Source organism: Coptis chinensis, chromosome 1 (genome assembly GCF_015680905.1).
Source record: "Coptis chinensis isolate HL-2020 chromosome 1, ASM1568090v1, whole genome shotgun sequence".
Taxonomy (NCBI): domain Eukaryota; kingdom Viridiplantae; phylum Streptophyta; class Magnoliopsida; order Ranunculales; family Ranunculaceae; genus Coptis; species Coptis chinensis.
Genome location: NC_141456.1, coordinates 47208858 through 47227111, shown reverse-complemented (window position 1 = coordinate 47227111; position 18254 = coordinate 47208858). Strand labels below are relative to the sequence as shown.

At 39.7% G+C, this 18254-nt stretch overlaps 2 protein-coding genes and 1 long non-coding RNA gene across 4 annotated transcripts; 1 reads left to right on the top strand and 2 right to left on the bottom strand.

The window, feature by feature from the left end:
• Positions 1 to 3713: 3713 nt before the first annotated feature.
• On the top strand, positions 3714 to 4028 carry LOC147524320 (uncharacterized). Its single transcript, XM_086574256.1, has one exon. It carries the CDS (start codon positions 3714 to 3716, stop codon positions 4026 to 4028), a length of 315 nt encoding a protein of 104 aa, XP_086430382.1.
• Positions 4029 to 7990: 3962 nt separating this feature from the next.
• LOC147524318 (uncharacterized) lies at positions 7991 to 17304 on the bottom strand. Of its 2 annotated transcripts, none has more exons than XR_015196931.1 (3): positions 17216 to 17304; positions 8269 to 8358; positions 7991 to 8089 (listed from the first exon to the last, which is right to left on the bottom strand). It is a non-coding gene; the product is annotated as an uncharacterized LOC147524318 (long non-coding RNA). The 2 variants fall into 2 exon arrangements; XR_015196932.1 differs by having other exon boundaries at positions 8269 to 8355; positions 17216 to 17303.
• Positions 11231 to 11907, bottom strand: LOC147524319 (uncharacterized). The gene is made up of 4 exons (XM_086557649.1): positions 11896 to 11907; positions 11689 to 11751; positions 11502 to 11603; positions 11231 to 11428 (listed from the first exon to the last, which is right to left on the bottom strand). The coding sequence occupies exons 1-4, from the start codon at positions 11905 to 11907 to the stop codon at positions 11231 to 11233; spliced, it is 375 nt and encodes a 124-aa protein (XP_086413775.1).
• Positions 17305 to 18254: the final 950 nt, after the last annotated feature.

The window sequence follows — 18254 nt, the reverse complement described above, 5'->3', positions numbered from 1 at the left end:
GGTACCACAGACTAAAGGACCTAGTGCAAGTTCCATAAGAGTAAGGGTCACAGACTAGGGCTTGCAGGACCCTGAAAAATGAACATGATCTGATTGGAAAGAGGTATCTAAAGCAGTTTGTGGCATCTAAGCGAATGGCCTTGATCTGCAACCCGAGGAGATCAACCGCGTCGATTCAGGATTCCCAGTGCTTGGACCACTCAATGGCCGACTCCAGATAAATATGATCGCCTGAAAAGCAAGTAAATGGAGTGGACAGATCACTAAAAAGGGTGCGCGATATCAGATGTGCATCGCCAAGCAAATGAGGATCATGAACAGCGAGCTAACTACAGGAGCTCAGGTTAAGGTGGTACCCCATAAAGATCCACCCATCCTCTTCACTGAGGCTGACTGTTGTAGCATCCAGTGCCCCCATGAGGATGTGCTTGTTTTGACACTTTCTTTTGGAGATTATGATTTGCATCGCATATTGGTTGATCCAGACAGCTCAGTAGATGTGTTATACTACGCCGCATTCAAAAAACTGTAAATTCCTGACTCTGAAATGGTCACCACCAACTCCAACCTATATGGATTCAGTGGGGACAAAGCTCTGACAGTTGGGGAGATCCAACTACCCTTAGCTACTAGTCCGGTAACTCTCATCATAAACTTTGTCGTAGTACAAGCTAACACACCCTATCATATGATCTTAAGCAGGACCTGGCTGCACAGACTCCGAGCTGTTCCTAGCACCTATCACCAATGTCTGAAGTTCCCGCATAACGGGACAATTGAGACAGTCAGAGGGGATTAGGTGGCTGCCGAAGCATCCTATGCGTTGGCGATGAAGCAGTCCTTACTCCCTTTTAAACCAATGGAGGTGGAGCGACCCGCCAAATAGCAATTATAGTTGGATCCACCTCTCCCGGACCTGGTCTCACAAGAGAGGCAGGATCCCCCCTCACTGGAGCCGTTAGAGGAAGTGGAAATTGTAGGTGGTAGCTCACCAAAGACCATTTTCATCGGTACCTTGTTGAGTCCTGAAAAGCGCCAAGCTCTGATACAGTTCCTCCGAGAGCATAGAGATGTGTTTGCTTGGTCATTCGAAGAAATGTCTGGAATTGACCCCCACGTGGCATGCCACCAGCTCAATGTCCGCAATGATGCAGTAGTAGTCAAGCAGAAACCAAGAAGGATAGGGGCTGACAGATCCAGGGCAGTAAAAGCTGAAGTTGAAAAACTAAAGGCAGCTAATTTTATCAGGGAAATCAATTTCCCCACCTGGATTTCTAATATTGTTCTAGTAAGAAAAAAGAATGGGTCATGGAGAATATGTATTGACTTCATGGATCTGAACCGTGCATGTCCGAAAGACAGCCCTCCTGCCACAAATTGACAAGTTAGTGGATGCGATGGCTAGACACAAATTGTTATCCTTCACGGATGGGCTGTCAGGCTACAACTAAATCCTTTTACATGAAGAGGAGCACAAGCATGCCAATTTCACAACCGAGGATGACCTATACTACTATCAGGTCATGTCATTCGGATTGAAAAATGCAGGAGCCACATACCAGCATTTGGTGAACAAGATGTTGGAAGGTTTAATAGGCGACATTGTGGAAGTGTATGTGGACGATCTCCTGATCAAGAGTCTGAAACAAGGGGATCATCTCTCCCACTTGAAACGTGCATTTAACGTTATTCGAGAATATCGCATGAAGCTTAACCCTGTGAAATGTGCTTTCGCTGTATCATCAGGAAAGTTTTTAGGGTACCTGGTAACTAAGAGAGGGATTGAGGCGAACCCATATCAGATCTGAGCGCTCATAGAAATGCCTTCACCTAAAAACATGAAAGAGGTTCAAAAAGTTACAGGTACGTTAGCAGCTCTAAACAGGTTCATCCCAAGAGTTCAGAAAAGTGTAAACCCCTCTTTCAGTTAATACGAAAGAACACCTCCTTCGCATGGACAGAAGAGTGCCAAAAGGCATTCGATCAACTCAAGACATACCTGGGGGCACCGCCAATACTTTCAAAGCCTGTTGAGGGAGAAGTCCTGGGTCTTTATCTCTGTTCATCTGACTATGACATCAGTTCGGTACTGATACGCGTGGATGAAAAGAAGGTTGAAAAACCTGTCTATTTCTTGAGCTGGATGCTCCTACCAGCAGAAACAAGGTACCTTAAACTCGAAAGAGTCACTTTAGCACTTGTTTTTTCCACAGAGAAATTACGACCGTACTTCCAGTCCCATACCATCAGAGTGATCACAGAGTACCAATTGCGATCAGCTCTGGAACGACCGAACAGGTCAGGAAGGCTAGCTAAATGGTCTGTGCAACTGTCAGAATATGATATTATTTACGTCCCCAGAATCTCAGAGAATGGTCAGGCATTAGCATAATTCTTGGGAGATTTCCCAATGACCTACACTAGGTACGATTCAACCACTCCCAGTTCCGATGATGGCATCCTGCCTAAATCTCCAAACTCCCATCCAGACCCATGGGAGTCGAGCTCCGGATGGCGGTTGTTTGTGGATGGATCTTCAAATGACAAAGGTGCAGGAGTTGGAGTTGTGTTAGTTACTCCCGATAATATGCGGCTGGAGAAATCCATCCAATTTTGTTGGAACGCCTCTAACAATGAAGTAGAGTATGAGGTGACACTTGTTGGCCTTACAATGGGCCCTAGACTTGGGCCCAACACACCTCACAGTTTTTAGTGACTCACAGCTGGTTGTGTTCCAAATTGATGGAGGGTATGAGGCCCGGGACGAACGAATAGCCAAATACCTGGAACTGGTAAGGGGTCTCCAAGGAAAGTTTGAGAGCATTCAGTTCTATCAGCTACCTCGATCTGAAAATTGGCACACAGATGCTTTGGCATATGTTGCCTCAATGCTGGGCAATAGTGAGTCACGTTCTATCCCTATAGATTTCCAGGAGAAATCTAGCATTCAAATCCCAGTTACAACAGTTTCTATTGTTCCGGCCATTACTCCTAGTTGGATGGATCCATATAAGCCCTACCTCAAAGACGGAACACTCCTTGAGGATAAGAATGTAGCAAGGCGTCTGCTTGCAAAAATACAAAGAGTCACCTTCGTTGGAGATGATCTGTACAAGAAGTCCTTTTTAGGACCTCATCTTAGATGTCTCTCCCCACACCTCGCTAAACAGGTTATGCGAGAAGTTCATGAAGGAATTTGTGGCAACCATGCTGGGGGCAGAACACTAGCTCTCAAGATCCTAAGGCAAGGGTACTTTTGGCCTTATATGTAGAAGGATGCACAGGTTTTTGGCCGCAAATGTGAAAAATGTCAACGATATGCTCCGCTAATCCATGCTCCAGCAATAGAACTGCACCCATTGGCCAGTCCATGGCTATTTGCACAGTGGGGAACTGACATCGTAGGACCTCTACCACCTGTTCCTGGCAATGTCCAATTCCTACTAGTTGCGACGAATTACTTTACCAAGTGGATAGAAGCAGTTCCCCTTATCTTCATTCGAGAACATGACGTCAGAAAGTTCATTTGGAACAACATTGTCTGCAGGTTCGGCATACCCAAAGTTATCATCTCAAATAATGGGCAATAGTTCGCTGGAGGATTGGTCGTTGAACTCTGTGAGGAGTTTCACAGTACCCATCTGTTCTCAACTCCAAGGTACCCACAAGGAAATGGCTAGGCTAAAGCTTCTAACAGGGTCATCTTGGATAACATGAAGCATAAATTAGATGAAGTGAAAGGTTTATGGGTTAAGGAACTGCCTAAGGTCCTTTTGGCATACAGAACTACACCTAGATGGTCAACTAGTGAATCCCTATTTTCACTGACCTATAAAACTGAGGCTGTCATACCTCCAGAACTGGTAGCTCCCACTCAGAAGTCAGATGTTATGCACACTCTGGACAATAAGGAGTTGTTATGCAGAGAAATGGATCTCTTAGATGAAAAGCGAGAAGGTGTCGCACTTCGTTTAGATGCTAACCAGCAAATTCTGAAGAGATCATATGATAAGAGAGTCCGAATTTGATCTTTCAAAATAGGAGATCTAGTTTTAGGAGAAATTCCAGAGCCCAACGGCAAGCTTAGGCCCAACTGGGAAGGACCATACATCATCAACAAGTTTGGTCGAACTGGTTTTTATTATCTATGCACTATTGATGGGGACGTTCTTGTCAAACCATGGAACGCACAGCACCTTCGCAAGTACTATCAGTAAATTGTTATTTTATGCTTTTATATACATTGTTCACTCTTCTCCAAGTCATCAATAAAGTATTTCACATTGCCATCGAATTTATTCCTTGCAATAGTTCTTTATTTATGATCCACAATGGACTAATCCTTTAGGGAATCATCTTCTCACTATCTGTTCAAGAATATTGTATGCCAATCTGCTTTAGAATAGTGATACTGAGTATGGGAAAGTTGAACTATACGCTAGGTCCTTTCCCATTCCCACGCAGCTGGAACTGTACGCCAGTTCTTTCAAACTGTGGTTATCCTCAATGGGTTAAGCCTTTAGGGAATCCGACCACACTAACTATTCAGTAAACTGTATGCTCATTTGACTTGAAGCAAGAGATAGTGTTCTTGAGAGCCAGAACTGTATGCCAGTTCTTACTGCTCTTGAAACATCAACATAGGAGTTGCTGGGAAGATTTGGGTTGGATCCATATCCTAGCACGCAAATCATGGGCCTGGAACTGTATCGGCATGATAGGCACTGAGGAAGACTCCCCTACTGCTGTTCAGGCAATAACCTATTTATTTTTTAAACAAATAGGATCTATCGTTATTAAACATAGTGTTGTGCTCAAGGCACCAAGTTACTTTCGCAAAGCCATATGACTCTCTTGTGATCGAACTCCTAATTACAGTTAACTTGAATGGCTCCCATGATATCCTGATTAGATTCTGGTCATGCCTTATTTTAATCTGTTTAGCCTACTAGGGTCACCTATTGTTGTTCCAAATGAACTTTGGGGGCATCAGGGGTAGAGTATGCATAGTAACACATGTCATATAACATAAAGTGCTTCTAAATATATACATAAACTAGAAGAGCTACAGAGCTCAGTAAGTAAATAGTATGCATGCCTAAAATAGAGGAGCTACAGAGCTCAGTAAGTAAATTGTATGTGAGCTACATAGCTCAATATTACAGATCCATAGAATAATTGTTTAAAAATAATTATTTTTGTGAATCATCAACTGAAAAGCTTATGAAATAGGGGTAGAATCAAACTTGGGTTCACCATTAGTGCTTGTTGTTGCACCATCATCAGGAGCTCGTACTTTACTCACGAGAACAGACTGTGTGGTTGGATTAGCTGGAACGGTTGAAGGCAGAACATAACACTCACTTGAAACTGGAATGGGTAGAAAAGGAAGTTGAACGGGAGGTATGTCATCATCAGTGTCTTCTTTAGAGGATGAGGAGGCATCAGGCATAAGTTCTTCCTGGATAGTTGAGATATGATAGGGTTATATACTAAAAGCATTACTTTTGTATTAACTCTAATTCTTTATATTTTGAATGAGAATCATATGGGCAAATGTTATGCATATTATATATGTTATTAGTTATATGCATGTGTCTAATACTTTATGTTGTAGATGATATGGTGTGAACACACAGAAGATCATATCATCAGTACCTCATAAAGTATAAGTAATTGTTCACAACCTAGATGGATTTGGACAAACCATTGGTACGGTTGTAGTATAATCTGGTATTAGTCTATCTTGACTATAGGATTACACTAGTACACTTTGTGTGTATTGAACAGGACCAAGTGAGGTTGTTTCTCCTTATACTGACTATATAAGAGAACAAACGCCTCTGTTATTATGGATGCTTGTCCTCCTAATCTGGAAATAATAACGGGCACTTATATGCATTGTACATTGCTTTAAATCATCAATGAGTGAGATTCATTTGTGAATCAACAAACTCGATGGATTGGGTAATGACATTGTATGTAAGGTGTATGTGATGTTGATTATAGAAGGGAATCCATGTGCAGCAAGAAGTCGGGTTGATGATATCCCCTTGAGGAGCTCAAAAAGATTGTCATGTAAACCCTGCAGGTGGATTTATTCCGACATGACAATGAGGTTGAGTGGTACTACTCAAGGACATAAGAAGTTAATTAATGTAGTTGTCAGTAACTTGACTTAATCAACGGACATTCGATATCTTAAACACGGGGAGATCAACAAGCATATAATATGGAGCCCATAAATGCTGACACGTAATTTGGGATTAGGGCGGTAGTGCAACAATGGCCTTTAGTGGAATAAGCAATTTGTTGACGGACTTGGGTCGTGTGTTCGGGGCGAACATGGGAAGCCCAAGCCCGTCAGGAGGCCCAACCCTAATTTCTCCTCATGGTCTCTGTTGTAGCCTATAAATAGAATACTCTTTCTCTCTGGCCAAAATTCACTATTCACTGGTTCTGAAAAAGAGGCAAGAAAAGTAGATCTAAATTCATTTATGATCTTGAGAGAAAGAAGGGGGTTAGTAGATTGTTGTCCACACAACGTCCAATCTGTTCTAAAGGAATACAACAGAAGATCAAGGGGTTGATTTTGGATTTGATAAAGCTTGGATTCTCAGAGTTATCTAAACCGGATCTAAAAGGTATGTTTTCCAATCACAAATCGTGGACACCCATTGATTCCGCTGCGCGTGGTGTTCGCGGTTTGTAGAAATAGTCATTCTGAAATAACGGTTCCTACAAGATACTAGTGTCTAGAACAAGAAACAAGATGAAAGGGTTGGCCACTCGCCCCTGAGCATCCAATTGAGAGACATCCAGTAGCCTCAATAGCCTCCTCAAACTTAACTTGTCTGGCAGCATCAAAGGACTCTCTAGAAACATCAAGTACTCTCATAGTAAAGCGAATGGCACTTTCAGCTAACCTTTTCTTCACCTCCTTCACCACTCAAGAATAGAACTCAAAGGTCTCCGCCAATAGGTCACCAGCCTTCTTATAAGAGAGAAGACGTTTCGCTATTAGAACCCTCTCATAGCCTGAAATGACTTCCTTTGCATGGCCAATGGCTTGCCCAAGGGTCTTCATCTCGGTGTTCCTACGATTAAGTTCCCCTTGGACTTGGTCACGTTTTGCTTGCAGGGTAGTGAAGTGGGCGCGCAGTTCCAAGAACTTAACTTTCCAAGTTGCAGCATCAGCAGCTCCTTTTTGGGCTTTCTCTAGAGAGCTCCGAAGGTTAGAGATGGTGTCTCTCATGTTCTTGAAGCCAGTATCAGATTTCTTCTCTTTCCCCAAGAGCTAATTAACCTCGATCTGCAGCTCCGCAGTTCTCTTCTCAGCGACCTCTTTCACCCAGATCAGCTCACCGGTAGCCATAACATCAGTGGATGAATCAGCGGAGGCCGCAAAGATGGAGTCTTTCATAGCCAAAAAGTTATTCACTAACTGGAGAAGAATCCATTGTGGACATAGTAAACCTGCTACAAGGAGCGCCGCCCTTAGCCCATTACTGACTTTAGGCAGTCATCGAGGGTTGACGAATTCCTTATCAAGCTAAAAGCAAACAGGCTTAAGGGAATATGGATCCATTATATAATGCAGGATTAAGGGAATATCAAGAAATTATAATATACTCGAGATCAAAAGCTAGTTCTTGAAATAATAATGGAATCATCTGCTCAGATTTCACCTAAAGCCGAAAAGGCTGGGCGGTGGTGGTACTTCAACCTCTGCTTAGGCGATTCCGACCACACCTAACTTTCCTGTCTAAGTCCATCACCTGCAAAGGAGTAATAAGCATTAATAACCCAAGTAACAATGAGAAGCGTTTAACAAGATGGAATGAAACCCACCAATCTCTCGCAAAACTGTGCGAGCTCAGCTTTGAACTTGGGCACATGCGCATCGTGTCTAGGGGACTTCTCGAAACTAAGAAGAAAACCAAAATGAGTCAATCCATAAAACCCAATTCGCAATAAGAAGGAATATTGTGAATTTTACCTCTCTTTGAACTTGGGATAATGAATTTTAGGGCAAGGTCCTGACACACCAGATTCGGATTCACGGCCTTTAACAGAAGCTGCTCTTTGCCTGCATAAATATCGTCAGTTCAGTACGCTAACATCTATAAATGCATCATCTCTGCATAAACTTAGCCATTCACACCTTTTCTTCAATGTAAATTTGTAATGTGTGTCAGACAGATTGGGCATACACTGGAACATAAATACATAATAATAATAATAACAAAAAGTCGACCATAGACAAACCAAGTGAACAAGATGATTTGTCGAAGACACCGCTTTAGCTCATTCATAGTCGTGACCTCAGGATGCGCACTTGAGCATTTGTAGAGCCTGCTGCTTAGAAAATTCAAATGCAAAATAGCATAAAGTAAATGTAAAAAACAGTTGTAATGCGAGTAACTTTCTAGTATAGAGAAACGAGAGATTCTGTTCAAAAGTAAATTGGTAAAATATAATGGAGTGAATATAATCAGCACAAAAGCAAATAGGTTCCCTGCAATCAACGAAACTTGTATCAAACATCTCCTTCTCTAGCTTAATTAATCTAGTCCAACGAAACTGAGCAAAATTCCTATACATTCTTCCAACAATGCCATTATTCAGTATAGTCATATAAACAGTTCTACATCTCCATGAAAGTGTAATGCCTCCTGTTCTTCTTTTCTAACTAACCACAAAAGTCCAAATAAAACCACACATAATTCAAGTTCAAGTCTATAAATTCTCTTTGTATTATAATATTTTCCGTTGTGCCCTCTAATGGGTGGGCTGCTCTCAGTGTTGTGCTGACACAAGCATACCAACTAAAACTTGATAAGAATATGATGGGGAATGATGATAAACCATATGGACTGATCTCAAAATTTCCACTTCTGATATATACTTTAAGCTATCTTTGTTATTGTTTAAACAAATCTAACAAGATTTCTTCTTTTAAATCTTATCAAAAATCTTTCACATGAAAGCAGACTTGATGTCATCTATTTCTCAAGTACAACAGTTTGGTACTCCACGGCAACTAAAAGGTCCTTCCACTACTATGCTCTTTTTGACCGCTTACCCACAAGGTGACTTAATGAAAGATCTATACACAAATTTAGGGCTAACATATTTTTGTCATTTCTAAACGTAAGATGATAAAAAAAGTGTAATGTGGCACATTTTAATTTGTTTTGTTTAAAGATGTGCGTTTTAATATTGATGGTAATGTGAAGATCCGGACAGTGAAGATCATGATATCCACTATTTTATTTATTTAATTGAAAAGGAACTCGTGCTTAAAATTGTGTTGGCGGGGCTAAGGTTACCGTGATAACCCTTATCTAATAATCCATGAGGTTTTTACCTATAAAGCGTGTTATTCTTAGATTGCACTAGATAAAGCAACTCACCCTAAAACTCGGAGAGGGAAGCAGAGTCACCCCGAAGTCTTGATGAAGTCTAAAATCCATCAAATAAACGATGTCACGATCAATGTGAGCATCGTCCCAGTTTTTGAAGTGATTTAATAGTCGATACAAAGTATTCGGCAATCTCCGGGATATAGTTATATAGGAGTTAGCCGGAAAATATCTATAATAATACAACGGAAAATATTTCCTTCACCGGGAGACGGACTCTAGCCGAGCATCAATGAGATTCAGAGTTTCTTCAACCGGGCATGTTAAACCACCATCGGTAACTTTGGTGCGGTCCTTATTGTGTTCTATAGAAACAGCTTTTAATATCCTGCTGTCTACCTTGGCAACAAACAAATAAAAATCTCTTAATCCTTTTTAGTTGAAATAAATAAATAATGGAATCATCTGCTCAGATTTCTCACCTAAAGCCGGAGCACCGGTGGTACTTCAACCTCTCTGCTAGGGCGATCCGACCACGCCTAACTTTCCGTCTAAGTCCATCACCCGCAAAGGAGTAATAAGCATTAATAACCCAAGTAACAATGAGAAGCATTTAACAAGATGGAATGAAACCCACCAATCTCTCACAAAACTATGCGAGCTCAGCTTCGAACTTGGGCACATGCGCATCGTGTCTAGGGGACTTCTCGAAACTAAGAAGAAAACCAAAATGAGTCAATCCATAAAACCCATTTCGCAATAAGAAGGAATATTGTGAATTTTACCTCTCTTTGAGCATGGGATCATGAATTTTAGGGCAAGGTCCCGACACACCGATGAAATTAATTAAACACAATTATAATTCAAGAAAAATTAATAAAATGAGTGTAACTCGACCTAGATCAGTTTCGTGTTGACGAACAATTAATCAATCCATGGTAGTAATACATAAGAGTCACCTTTCTCTCTCCTCTTTTATCCGGGCTTGAGACCGACAATGCAAATTTTTATGAGTTGCATTGGCGGAGTTAAAAAGGGTTAGTAAACTTCTCTAAACCTGCAAAAAAGTAACCACAATACATATGAACAATCAATGGCAAGGAGCATACACACATATATAAACAAAAAGAGTCCATTCACTACTAAACATATCCATGAACAAAAGGTCCATACAAGACGAAACTAGCAATAGATAAACCGGTCGTCCCTCGTGACTTGAGTTCCAAATTAAAACGTAACAAAACAAACGAAATTAATCTTCATATTGCGACCTGCCTCCAACCCAAATCAAGAAGCCTCCAAAGCAGCCTATATCTCTCAGATACAAAATATCATCCTCGGGACCATCATACACAGGAGCATCACCAACCAAGACATTGGTAATATAGACAACCTTTTCATCTCCCATAATATCTCTAAAATGACATTTTTGGCCGTCGGTCTTAACATACCCATTAGCCACGTGTTCACCTTTCCTCCCCAATATCTTCACATTCGGGTAAGAAGTCCTAGAAGGAGGGTTCAAAGATCCATTTCGATTAATCAAATTTGGAACTTGGCCGAAAATACGAGGGACAGGGGACGTAAGTAGAATCAACTTCAGTTGTAGGTGTAGATGGTTGGCCATTTGTTGATCCATTAAGTTTCACATGTTCAAGAATACCCTATACACAAAGTGAACAACAACAATTACATAAATAAAAAGAAGTTACAATTATGGGAAAACAATAAATAGCACACCTACAAGTCATAACTTACCGCCATCATAGTCTCCATTCTCGCTTTGGCTAGCCAAGAGGTTTCCCATCGTAGACTTCACCTCGGCTAATTCATCCTCGAGCCCGATTTACTTGAGCTCTCCCTGTTCAACTAGCTCCTCTCAAGATAGCAAACGCTTTTTGCAATTGTTTGTTGGACATGCAAGAGCTCGATCCACGAGTACGACTCCCTTTATCCTTCCCAAAAACTTGAGCCAATGGATCACATGTGATGTCGTAAACCACTTCACCCCCATGTTCACTTGCTTCTTCAGCCATCTGTTCTTCAACACTTGTAACTCGATCCTGAAATTTTTGGGGCATATACTTGAGTATGGACTGCAAGACTTAATTAAGATAATTTTTTTTACAAACTCACATAGTATTCTTGGGCACGCTCCAAAACAGTCCCATCTCGATGTTTATGACCATATTTCCAACTATCCGTACGTCTATGCTTCTTCTCTGGATTCGCTTCATCCTACATAAACAAGTATACATAGAAAGTTATTAAGTAGTAACATAGCAAATGAAAGGAAGAGATACAGAGTGATAATGATACATACAAGTTCCTCCAATATTCTTCCATAAGGTTTCCGCCACAAGTATGGCCAATTAAGTTCATACTTCTATTCTCAAAGATTCTTAGCGCCATATCCTTTTACTTCTTGTCTGTTCTCATGGATTGCAAATGCTTCCCAATGAATTGGATCAAACCCGTTGGACATGATGAAATAGCTTCTTGCTCGATTCACAATTCTTCAATATTTTACCTCATAAAGCATATTTCCAATATCGAAACTTAGGAGGAACCATTTCTCTATATTTTTCCGAGCCCCATTGTTGGGTTCACATTGAGTTGGAACTCCTCCTATAAATCACATATATACATTTATATATATGCTATGACTAGTATGGTTATGGAAACAAAAATAATAATAAAATAAAATAAATAGTTACCATTAACTTTAACCAAACTTCATCTTTGAAAGAACCATCTACTTTATCCCAACTTGCATAAGAAATTGGGACAATAGCTCGTATCCAATAGCCGACTCTACTGCTCCACTTGGCACTATAAACTCCTGTGACCCTACCGTCGGCGTGCGCTATGATTGGCAGCTTACCATTACTAGATGGCAAAGTATTGTCTCCCGCTGATTTAGATGGTTGGGACACATTAGGTTGATGTGAACCTGAAGGAGACGACTGGGGCATTGTACGGTGTTGTGGGTGTTGTGAACCTAAAGGAGATGACCGGGACGCGCCACGACGTTGTGAACTTGAAGCCATTATATTAAAAACAACCTAATGATTGAAGAAAATAAAGTAAGTTAATCAAAAACTAATATAGCACAAACTTGTTACATGATAAGAGATATTGGCACAACATATAATTAATCAACCAAAACGAAAAAAATAATAATAGAAAAATAGAGGTGGAAGTGTACATTACCAACAACAAAAAATAAAGTGCATATTACAACTACTATCATTTCATTAACTTTCTCGTGATCGGGGGTAGCAAATTAGGTCAGTCATCAAAAATAGACTCGACTTCAGTTGGCTTCTAGATCATCTACATTACTACTCAATCGAGGAGGAGGATGTATGACCACCCACCAATCAAGATTTTTCAAATCATTTGAATAGAACACTTGACTAGCCTCGAAGCAAGAATGATCGGCTCATCAAGTTGATGATGGACACTCTTAAGCCTATTAAAGTTGACCATCACCAAATTAGAATCGGGACAAAGTTTACAACCATTAGTTTTGTCCTCAACCCTCACCCAATCGCAATAAAAGACCACTTCATGGAAAGTTGTGCAGTCTAACTCTAAAATTTGCTTGATAACCCCATACCACATGGTTTCTGAGTCGACCGGATTTTTGTCTTTCCTACTTGCCATAAATGATGTAATAGCCTTCATACAAACACCACTATTTTGAGTGACAACAGTATCATCATGAGACTTGGTAGAAAAGACAAATCCATTAATGCGATACTTCTTATATGATTTAGCCTTGTGCATTGGCCCTTTAACAAACTGCCACAAGTCGCCTACAACTATACAACAAAGAAAAAGAAAATTAACAAAATACAAACAAAACTAAAAGGCTCACCCTAGCTACTAGAAATGTAAAGTAAAAAAATACCTTATTGTATAACCAGACAATGAATTCTGTCTGAATCTCCACTTCTGACTTTGCTATTCCTCTTCCTCTACCACGAGTAGTGGACGCAAAGTTACGATACTCACTGCAATTCATTCATGGAAGTCCATATATACGTGATTATTCATAAATTACCAAAACTAGTCAAATTCAAAGCCGAATGAACAACCTACTTGTAGAATTCATCAAGTCTTTCAACTTGTAATCGAAAAATAAGCCATCTCCTCAGATTTTTGTATCCATTGTGCCGCTTTCTAGCATCACAACTTTGAAGTCGAAAGCAAAGGCCCTTCATCAATGATCTCACCATTTTCGTCAAGGTAGCGCTTTACGAGTCAATTTTTATTTCCTCCACGTGGCATGTACTCCATGGCATATCGGACGGATTCAGAAACTATATAGGACTCTACAATTGACCCTTCAACATATCGTTTATTGCTAGGTATGTTTTTACACTCTTTCATCGCCCTGTTAGTATTGAGAAATGCAATAAGTATAAGTGTGTTGTTAATGCCTATCTTTATAAAAGAAATTGAACTAAAATATATGACATTGTTGACTTACTGCTTAAAAGGATACATCCACCTAGGCCACACAGGTCCACAAATCAACGCTTCATCGGCTAGATGCACCATAAGATGGATACTAATATCAAAAAAAGATGGTGGAAGATGCTTCTCCAGGACACACAACGCTTCTACAATCATGACTTTGGCACCTTCCATATCCTTACGACATAAAACCTTCGAACACAAGATTCTAAAGAATAAGCTGATCTGTTGAAAGGCTCTTCACAAGTCGCGGTTTTTTGGAAAAGCATGTTGAAGCAACACAGGCAGCACATATTGCATTATAACATGATGGTCATGAGACTTCATCATGAGCAAAGAAGGTGGGTTGGAACCGACAATGTTGCTCAAAGTTAGACGAAAAAGCCCGGCGGAAGTTTCAAGTCTTTCAAAATTTGGAAAAAATGTTTTTTTTCTCATTTGCATCTAAGACATAGGAGGCCTTTGGTTTTTCTCGCCTACCGGTATTTAAGTCCTCTTGCATCCACAAACCATCATGGATGCCCTTCATCTTCAAATCCTCTCTAGCAGCCAATCGTGTATCCTTTGTTTTTTCAGGTCTAGGATCGATACAATATATGCTCGAAACATTCTTCTCATCATGCATCACATCAACACAATGTCGAACTTTATGACTTGGCCAATATAATAGCTTAAACAAAATGGACCTCCTATAAAAAGCCTTTGTAACTTCAACACTATCATCGTCGTCATCGTCGTCGTCGTCATCATCATCACTATCATCATCATCATCTCTATCAACAACATTTACACTCCCATCAACTCTTGACCGTTTGGAACCTTTTTGGATCTTACCAGGTACATATTTAACGCGGTTCAACAATTTATCAACATCTGTTCCTTTAAGATGTGATGGAGGAAGGTTAAGCTCTTGGTCCCCATTGAAGTGCTTATTATACCTAAAGATAGAAAGTGTTAGAACTGCTTATTATACCTAACTTGATTATTTAAAAAAAAAACAATATTTGAAGTGTTTACTATACCTAAACGGGTGATCTGGATCAAGAAACAAACGGTAGTTTGGGTACACAATCTTCTTACTACAAGGTAAACGCTCCGAGGGAGTGTTGTCACCACAAATAGGACATGCTTTATAACCGTGTGTCACACAACCAGATAAGTTTCCTAGAGCTGGAAAATCATGTATCCCCCACATCAACATAGCTATCAAAGTAAAGTGTTCCCTCTTGTGCATGTCGAACGCAGGGACTCCTTCTCTCCAGAGCTGATCCAACTCATCAAATAGTGGTTCAAGGAAAACATCAATGTTTGTAGTCGGCGCCTTCGGTCCAGGTATTAACAAAGACATCATCTAAAAGTCGGATTTCATGCACAATGAAGGTGGGAGATTGTATGGCACTAATATGACAGGCCAACAACTGTAGCCAGTTGATTGAATGCCACGAGGATTGAAGCCATCAGTTGCAACTGCAAGCCAAACATTACGCCCCTCAGTAGCGAATTCTGGCCATCTCTCTTTAAATTTTGTCCATTGGACTGAATCAACAGGATGTCGCATATAATCCCATGAAGGTGTTGCTCGAGCATGCCATGTCATTTCCCGTGCTAATGATGGTATCGTATACAATCGTTGGAGTCGTGGACCTAAAGGAAAATGTCTCAATAATTTTTTAGGCACTTTGGATTCCTTCCCTTTTTTACCCTCCACTTTATATCTAGGTGATTCGCAATGAGGACATATCGTCAAATCTTTCTTTGTCCCATAATACAAGATGCAATTATTCTCACATGCATCGATCGCTTTTTCCTTTCATCCCTAGGTGCCGCCAACATTTTCTTCATTCTCGCCACTTTTCGTAAAGTATTTTCTTTTGGCAACCAAGTTCTTAGCATAGACAAGAGTGCGCCACACTATTTCCTCGACCAACCTTATCAAGTTTCTTCAAGTCATGAAGCTCTACAACTGCAAATAGAGTTGTCACATGACCCTCACATGAAGGGTATAATTTTTCTTCGGCTTTACTTTTGTATTCAAAGATACTTTTTACCCAAATCTGGTTGGGAACAAAAGGTTGTTCAAAATCAGAAATTTGATCAAGAGCCCTCCATACACATCACCCCTTACACCTTCATGCACGCCATAACAAGCATCAACAAGATTCTCTAACCCAAGCCCTCTATCTTCAATGTTTTCATCTTCAACTATGTCTATCACAGGATACTTCAATTGTTTTTCACCATGTAAGGACCATATAGTATACTTTAGATCAAAACCATTTTGAATTATATGCCTTCGGACTTCGTCAAACACCAATCTTTTCCCATTCCGACATGTTACACAAGGACAAGGACATGTTGTCAACCTTTCATATTTTTTTTGTGCCAAATCAATAAAACTAGCTACCCCTTCCCTATAGACGGTGCTCACTTTCGGTTTGGTTCATGAATCCACTCTTTTTCCTCGAATCGGCCGTGACATTCTACCATTATGTAGATACAAAGATAAGAAAGAAAAAAGAAAGATAACTCTCGAGTTAGTTAGTTAATTTGAAGCAATCATAGATGACTTAACACTATTACTACCAAGCTCAATTACTTTGTCAGTCTTGAAAGATTTTCAATAGAGAGACTTGACAATTTTTTGATCGAGCTACTATTCTACCAACATAAATCACTATTCTACTAATAGAAATCAGGGAGACAATGACTTCAAAGTTCAAAGCACATTCATAATCAAACTATGTCAAACGTCAAAGTATTCACAAATTAAGTAAAATAACACTATACTGTCAGTAAGAAAATTTAAGACCTGCTTTCGTAAAACATTTAGATCAGAACTTAGACCAACCTAAGTTAGGAAGCCAGAATGTTTGAATTCAAGCTACCATGACTGAAAATGGATACAAAAATGTTGGAACACTAAAACTTGGGATTCATTATACTTGAACATTTTTAGAACAAACACATATTTTAGTATTTCAAACAGAGGGTGCTCAAGATTATAGGACTAGCACCACCAGTCCACCACTATGCGTCACACAGAAAAAAAAAACAATTAACAAAAGCCAAACAAAGCCTCAATGTCCTAAATAGATATAAATATTAAACAATTCAGGCACAAATTATGAATTATGAATGGCTAGCTTCAAACAATCAAGAAAAAAAAAACATAACTTTATAACTTCAAATCCTTAAAGCTAGGATTTTTACGCAAAAACAGAACTTTACAATTTCAAATATTTCAAGCTAGGATTTTACGCAAAAACATTGCCTAACTTGATATATAGAGATGTCAAAACATAAAAATTTCATAAAACAAAAAAAAAAAAAAAAAAAAAACAAAAGAGCAAACATTAAGAACATACCCTCCAAAAGCCAAAAGTTATCTGTCTAAGAGAGAGACTTCCAGAGATAGACTTCAATAACCTTCTCCAATCCTTTTGCCAATTTATCTATTTCAAAACATAAACCCAACTATATTACAAATAACTCAAACCATTAAAAGCAAAAAATATCGCTCTATTATTACTATTATTACTATTAAGAACTCATATTACTATTATTATTATTCCCATTACTCTTTCTTTCTTTCTTCTTCTCTTTCTCTTTGTTGTTTCCTTCTTTATATTCATTTTTCTTCTCACCAATTTTGAATATATCTCTCCAACGTTTAGAAGTTGATGATGACTCAACTTATGGCCATGGTCGACTCGGTTCTGGCTCAGTTTCTTGTTCTAGCTCTAATGGAACTTAGTTGGGTTTGGGGTCTTGGGAAATGAGGTGTAGAGGTAGAAGCACACCATCTGCTATCAACTCATCAGCAGAAAGAAGATGGGGCTGTGGACAAGAAGGGTTTCTAACCATCCAAAACTCAAACTCTGGAGAGTTAGGATCGTTACTTCTTTTTCTCACACTGTTACTTGAAGATAAGGTTTGGGGTCGTTTTGTTTCATGTTCTTCTAAGTTTGGTTTGTCTTCCATTGTAGCAGAAGGAGAGTTGAGAGAGAGAAGAAGAGGAAAGAGATTTGGGTGGGTGTGAAGCTTCTACAGTACAATGAAATGAGATATATCGCAGTATCTGCCAAAGTTTGAGGAATTGGCATGATATTTTACCCAGCATCAAAACTCGAAAGTACAACTGAACAATTGAAGATGCTCAAAAGTACAAATAACTCAAACCTAAAATTATAAAAAGCCAACAAATAATCAAACGTGTAAAACTTTGTAATACTAAGTTCGAGACCTTACCTAGCTAGCGAGTGAAGTGAGTCTGATTTTGAGATTGAGGCCGATAGAAAAGACGATACTGTTTAGAAGAAAGAGAGATGAGGTCGAGAAAGAGAGATGAATTTGACGCCCGCATCTCATATCACATGCTTAACACGTGTTTTAGTTGTGACGGTG

What these genes read in the sequence shown, in the direction of transcription:
- LOC147524320 (XM_086574256.1), top strand. Translation starts at nt 3,714, where the DNA reads ATGAAGCATAAATTAGATGAAGTGAAAGGTTTATGGGTTAAGGAACTG.
- LOC147524319 (XM_086557649.1), bottom strand. An exon ending in GAAGAATATTGGAGGAACTT is followed by an intron (nt 11,604 to 11,688) that starts GTATGTATCATT and finishes TTGTTTATGTAG; the next exon opens with GATGAAGCGAATCCAGAGAA. An exon ending in AGCGTGCCCAAGAATACTAT is followed by an intron (nt 11,429 to 11,501) that starts GTGAGTTTGTAA and finishes CAAAAATTTCAG; the next exon opens with GATCGAGTTACAAGTGTTGA.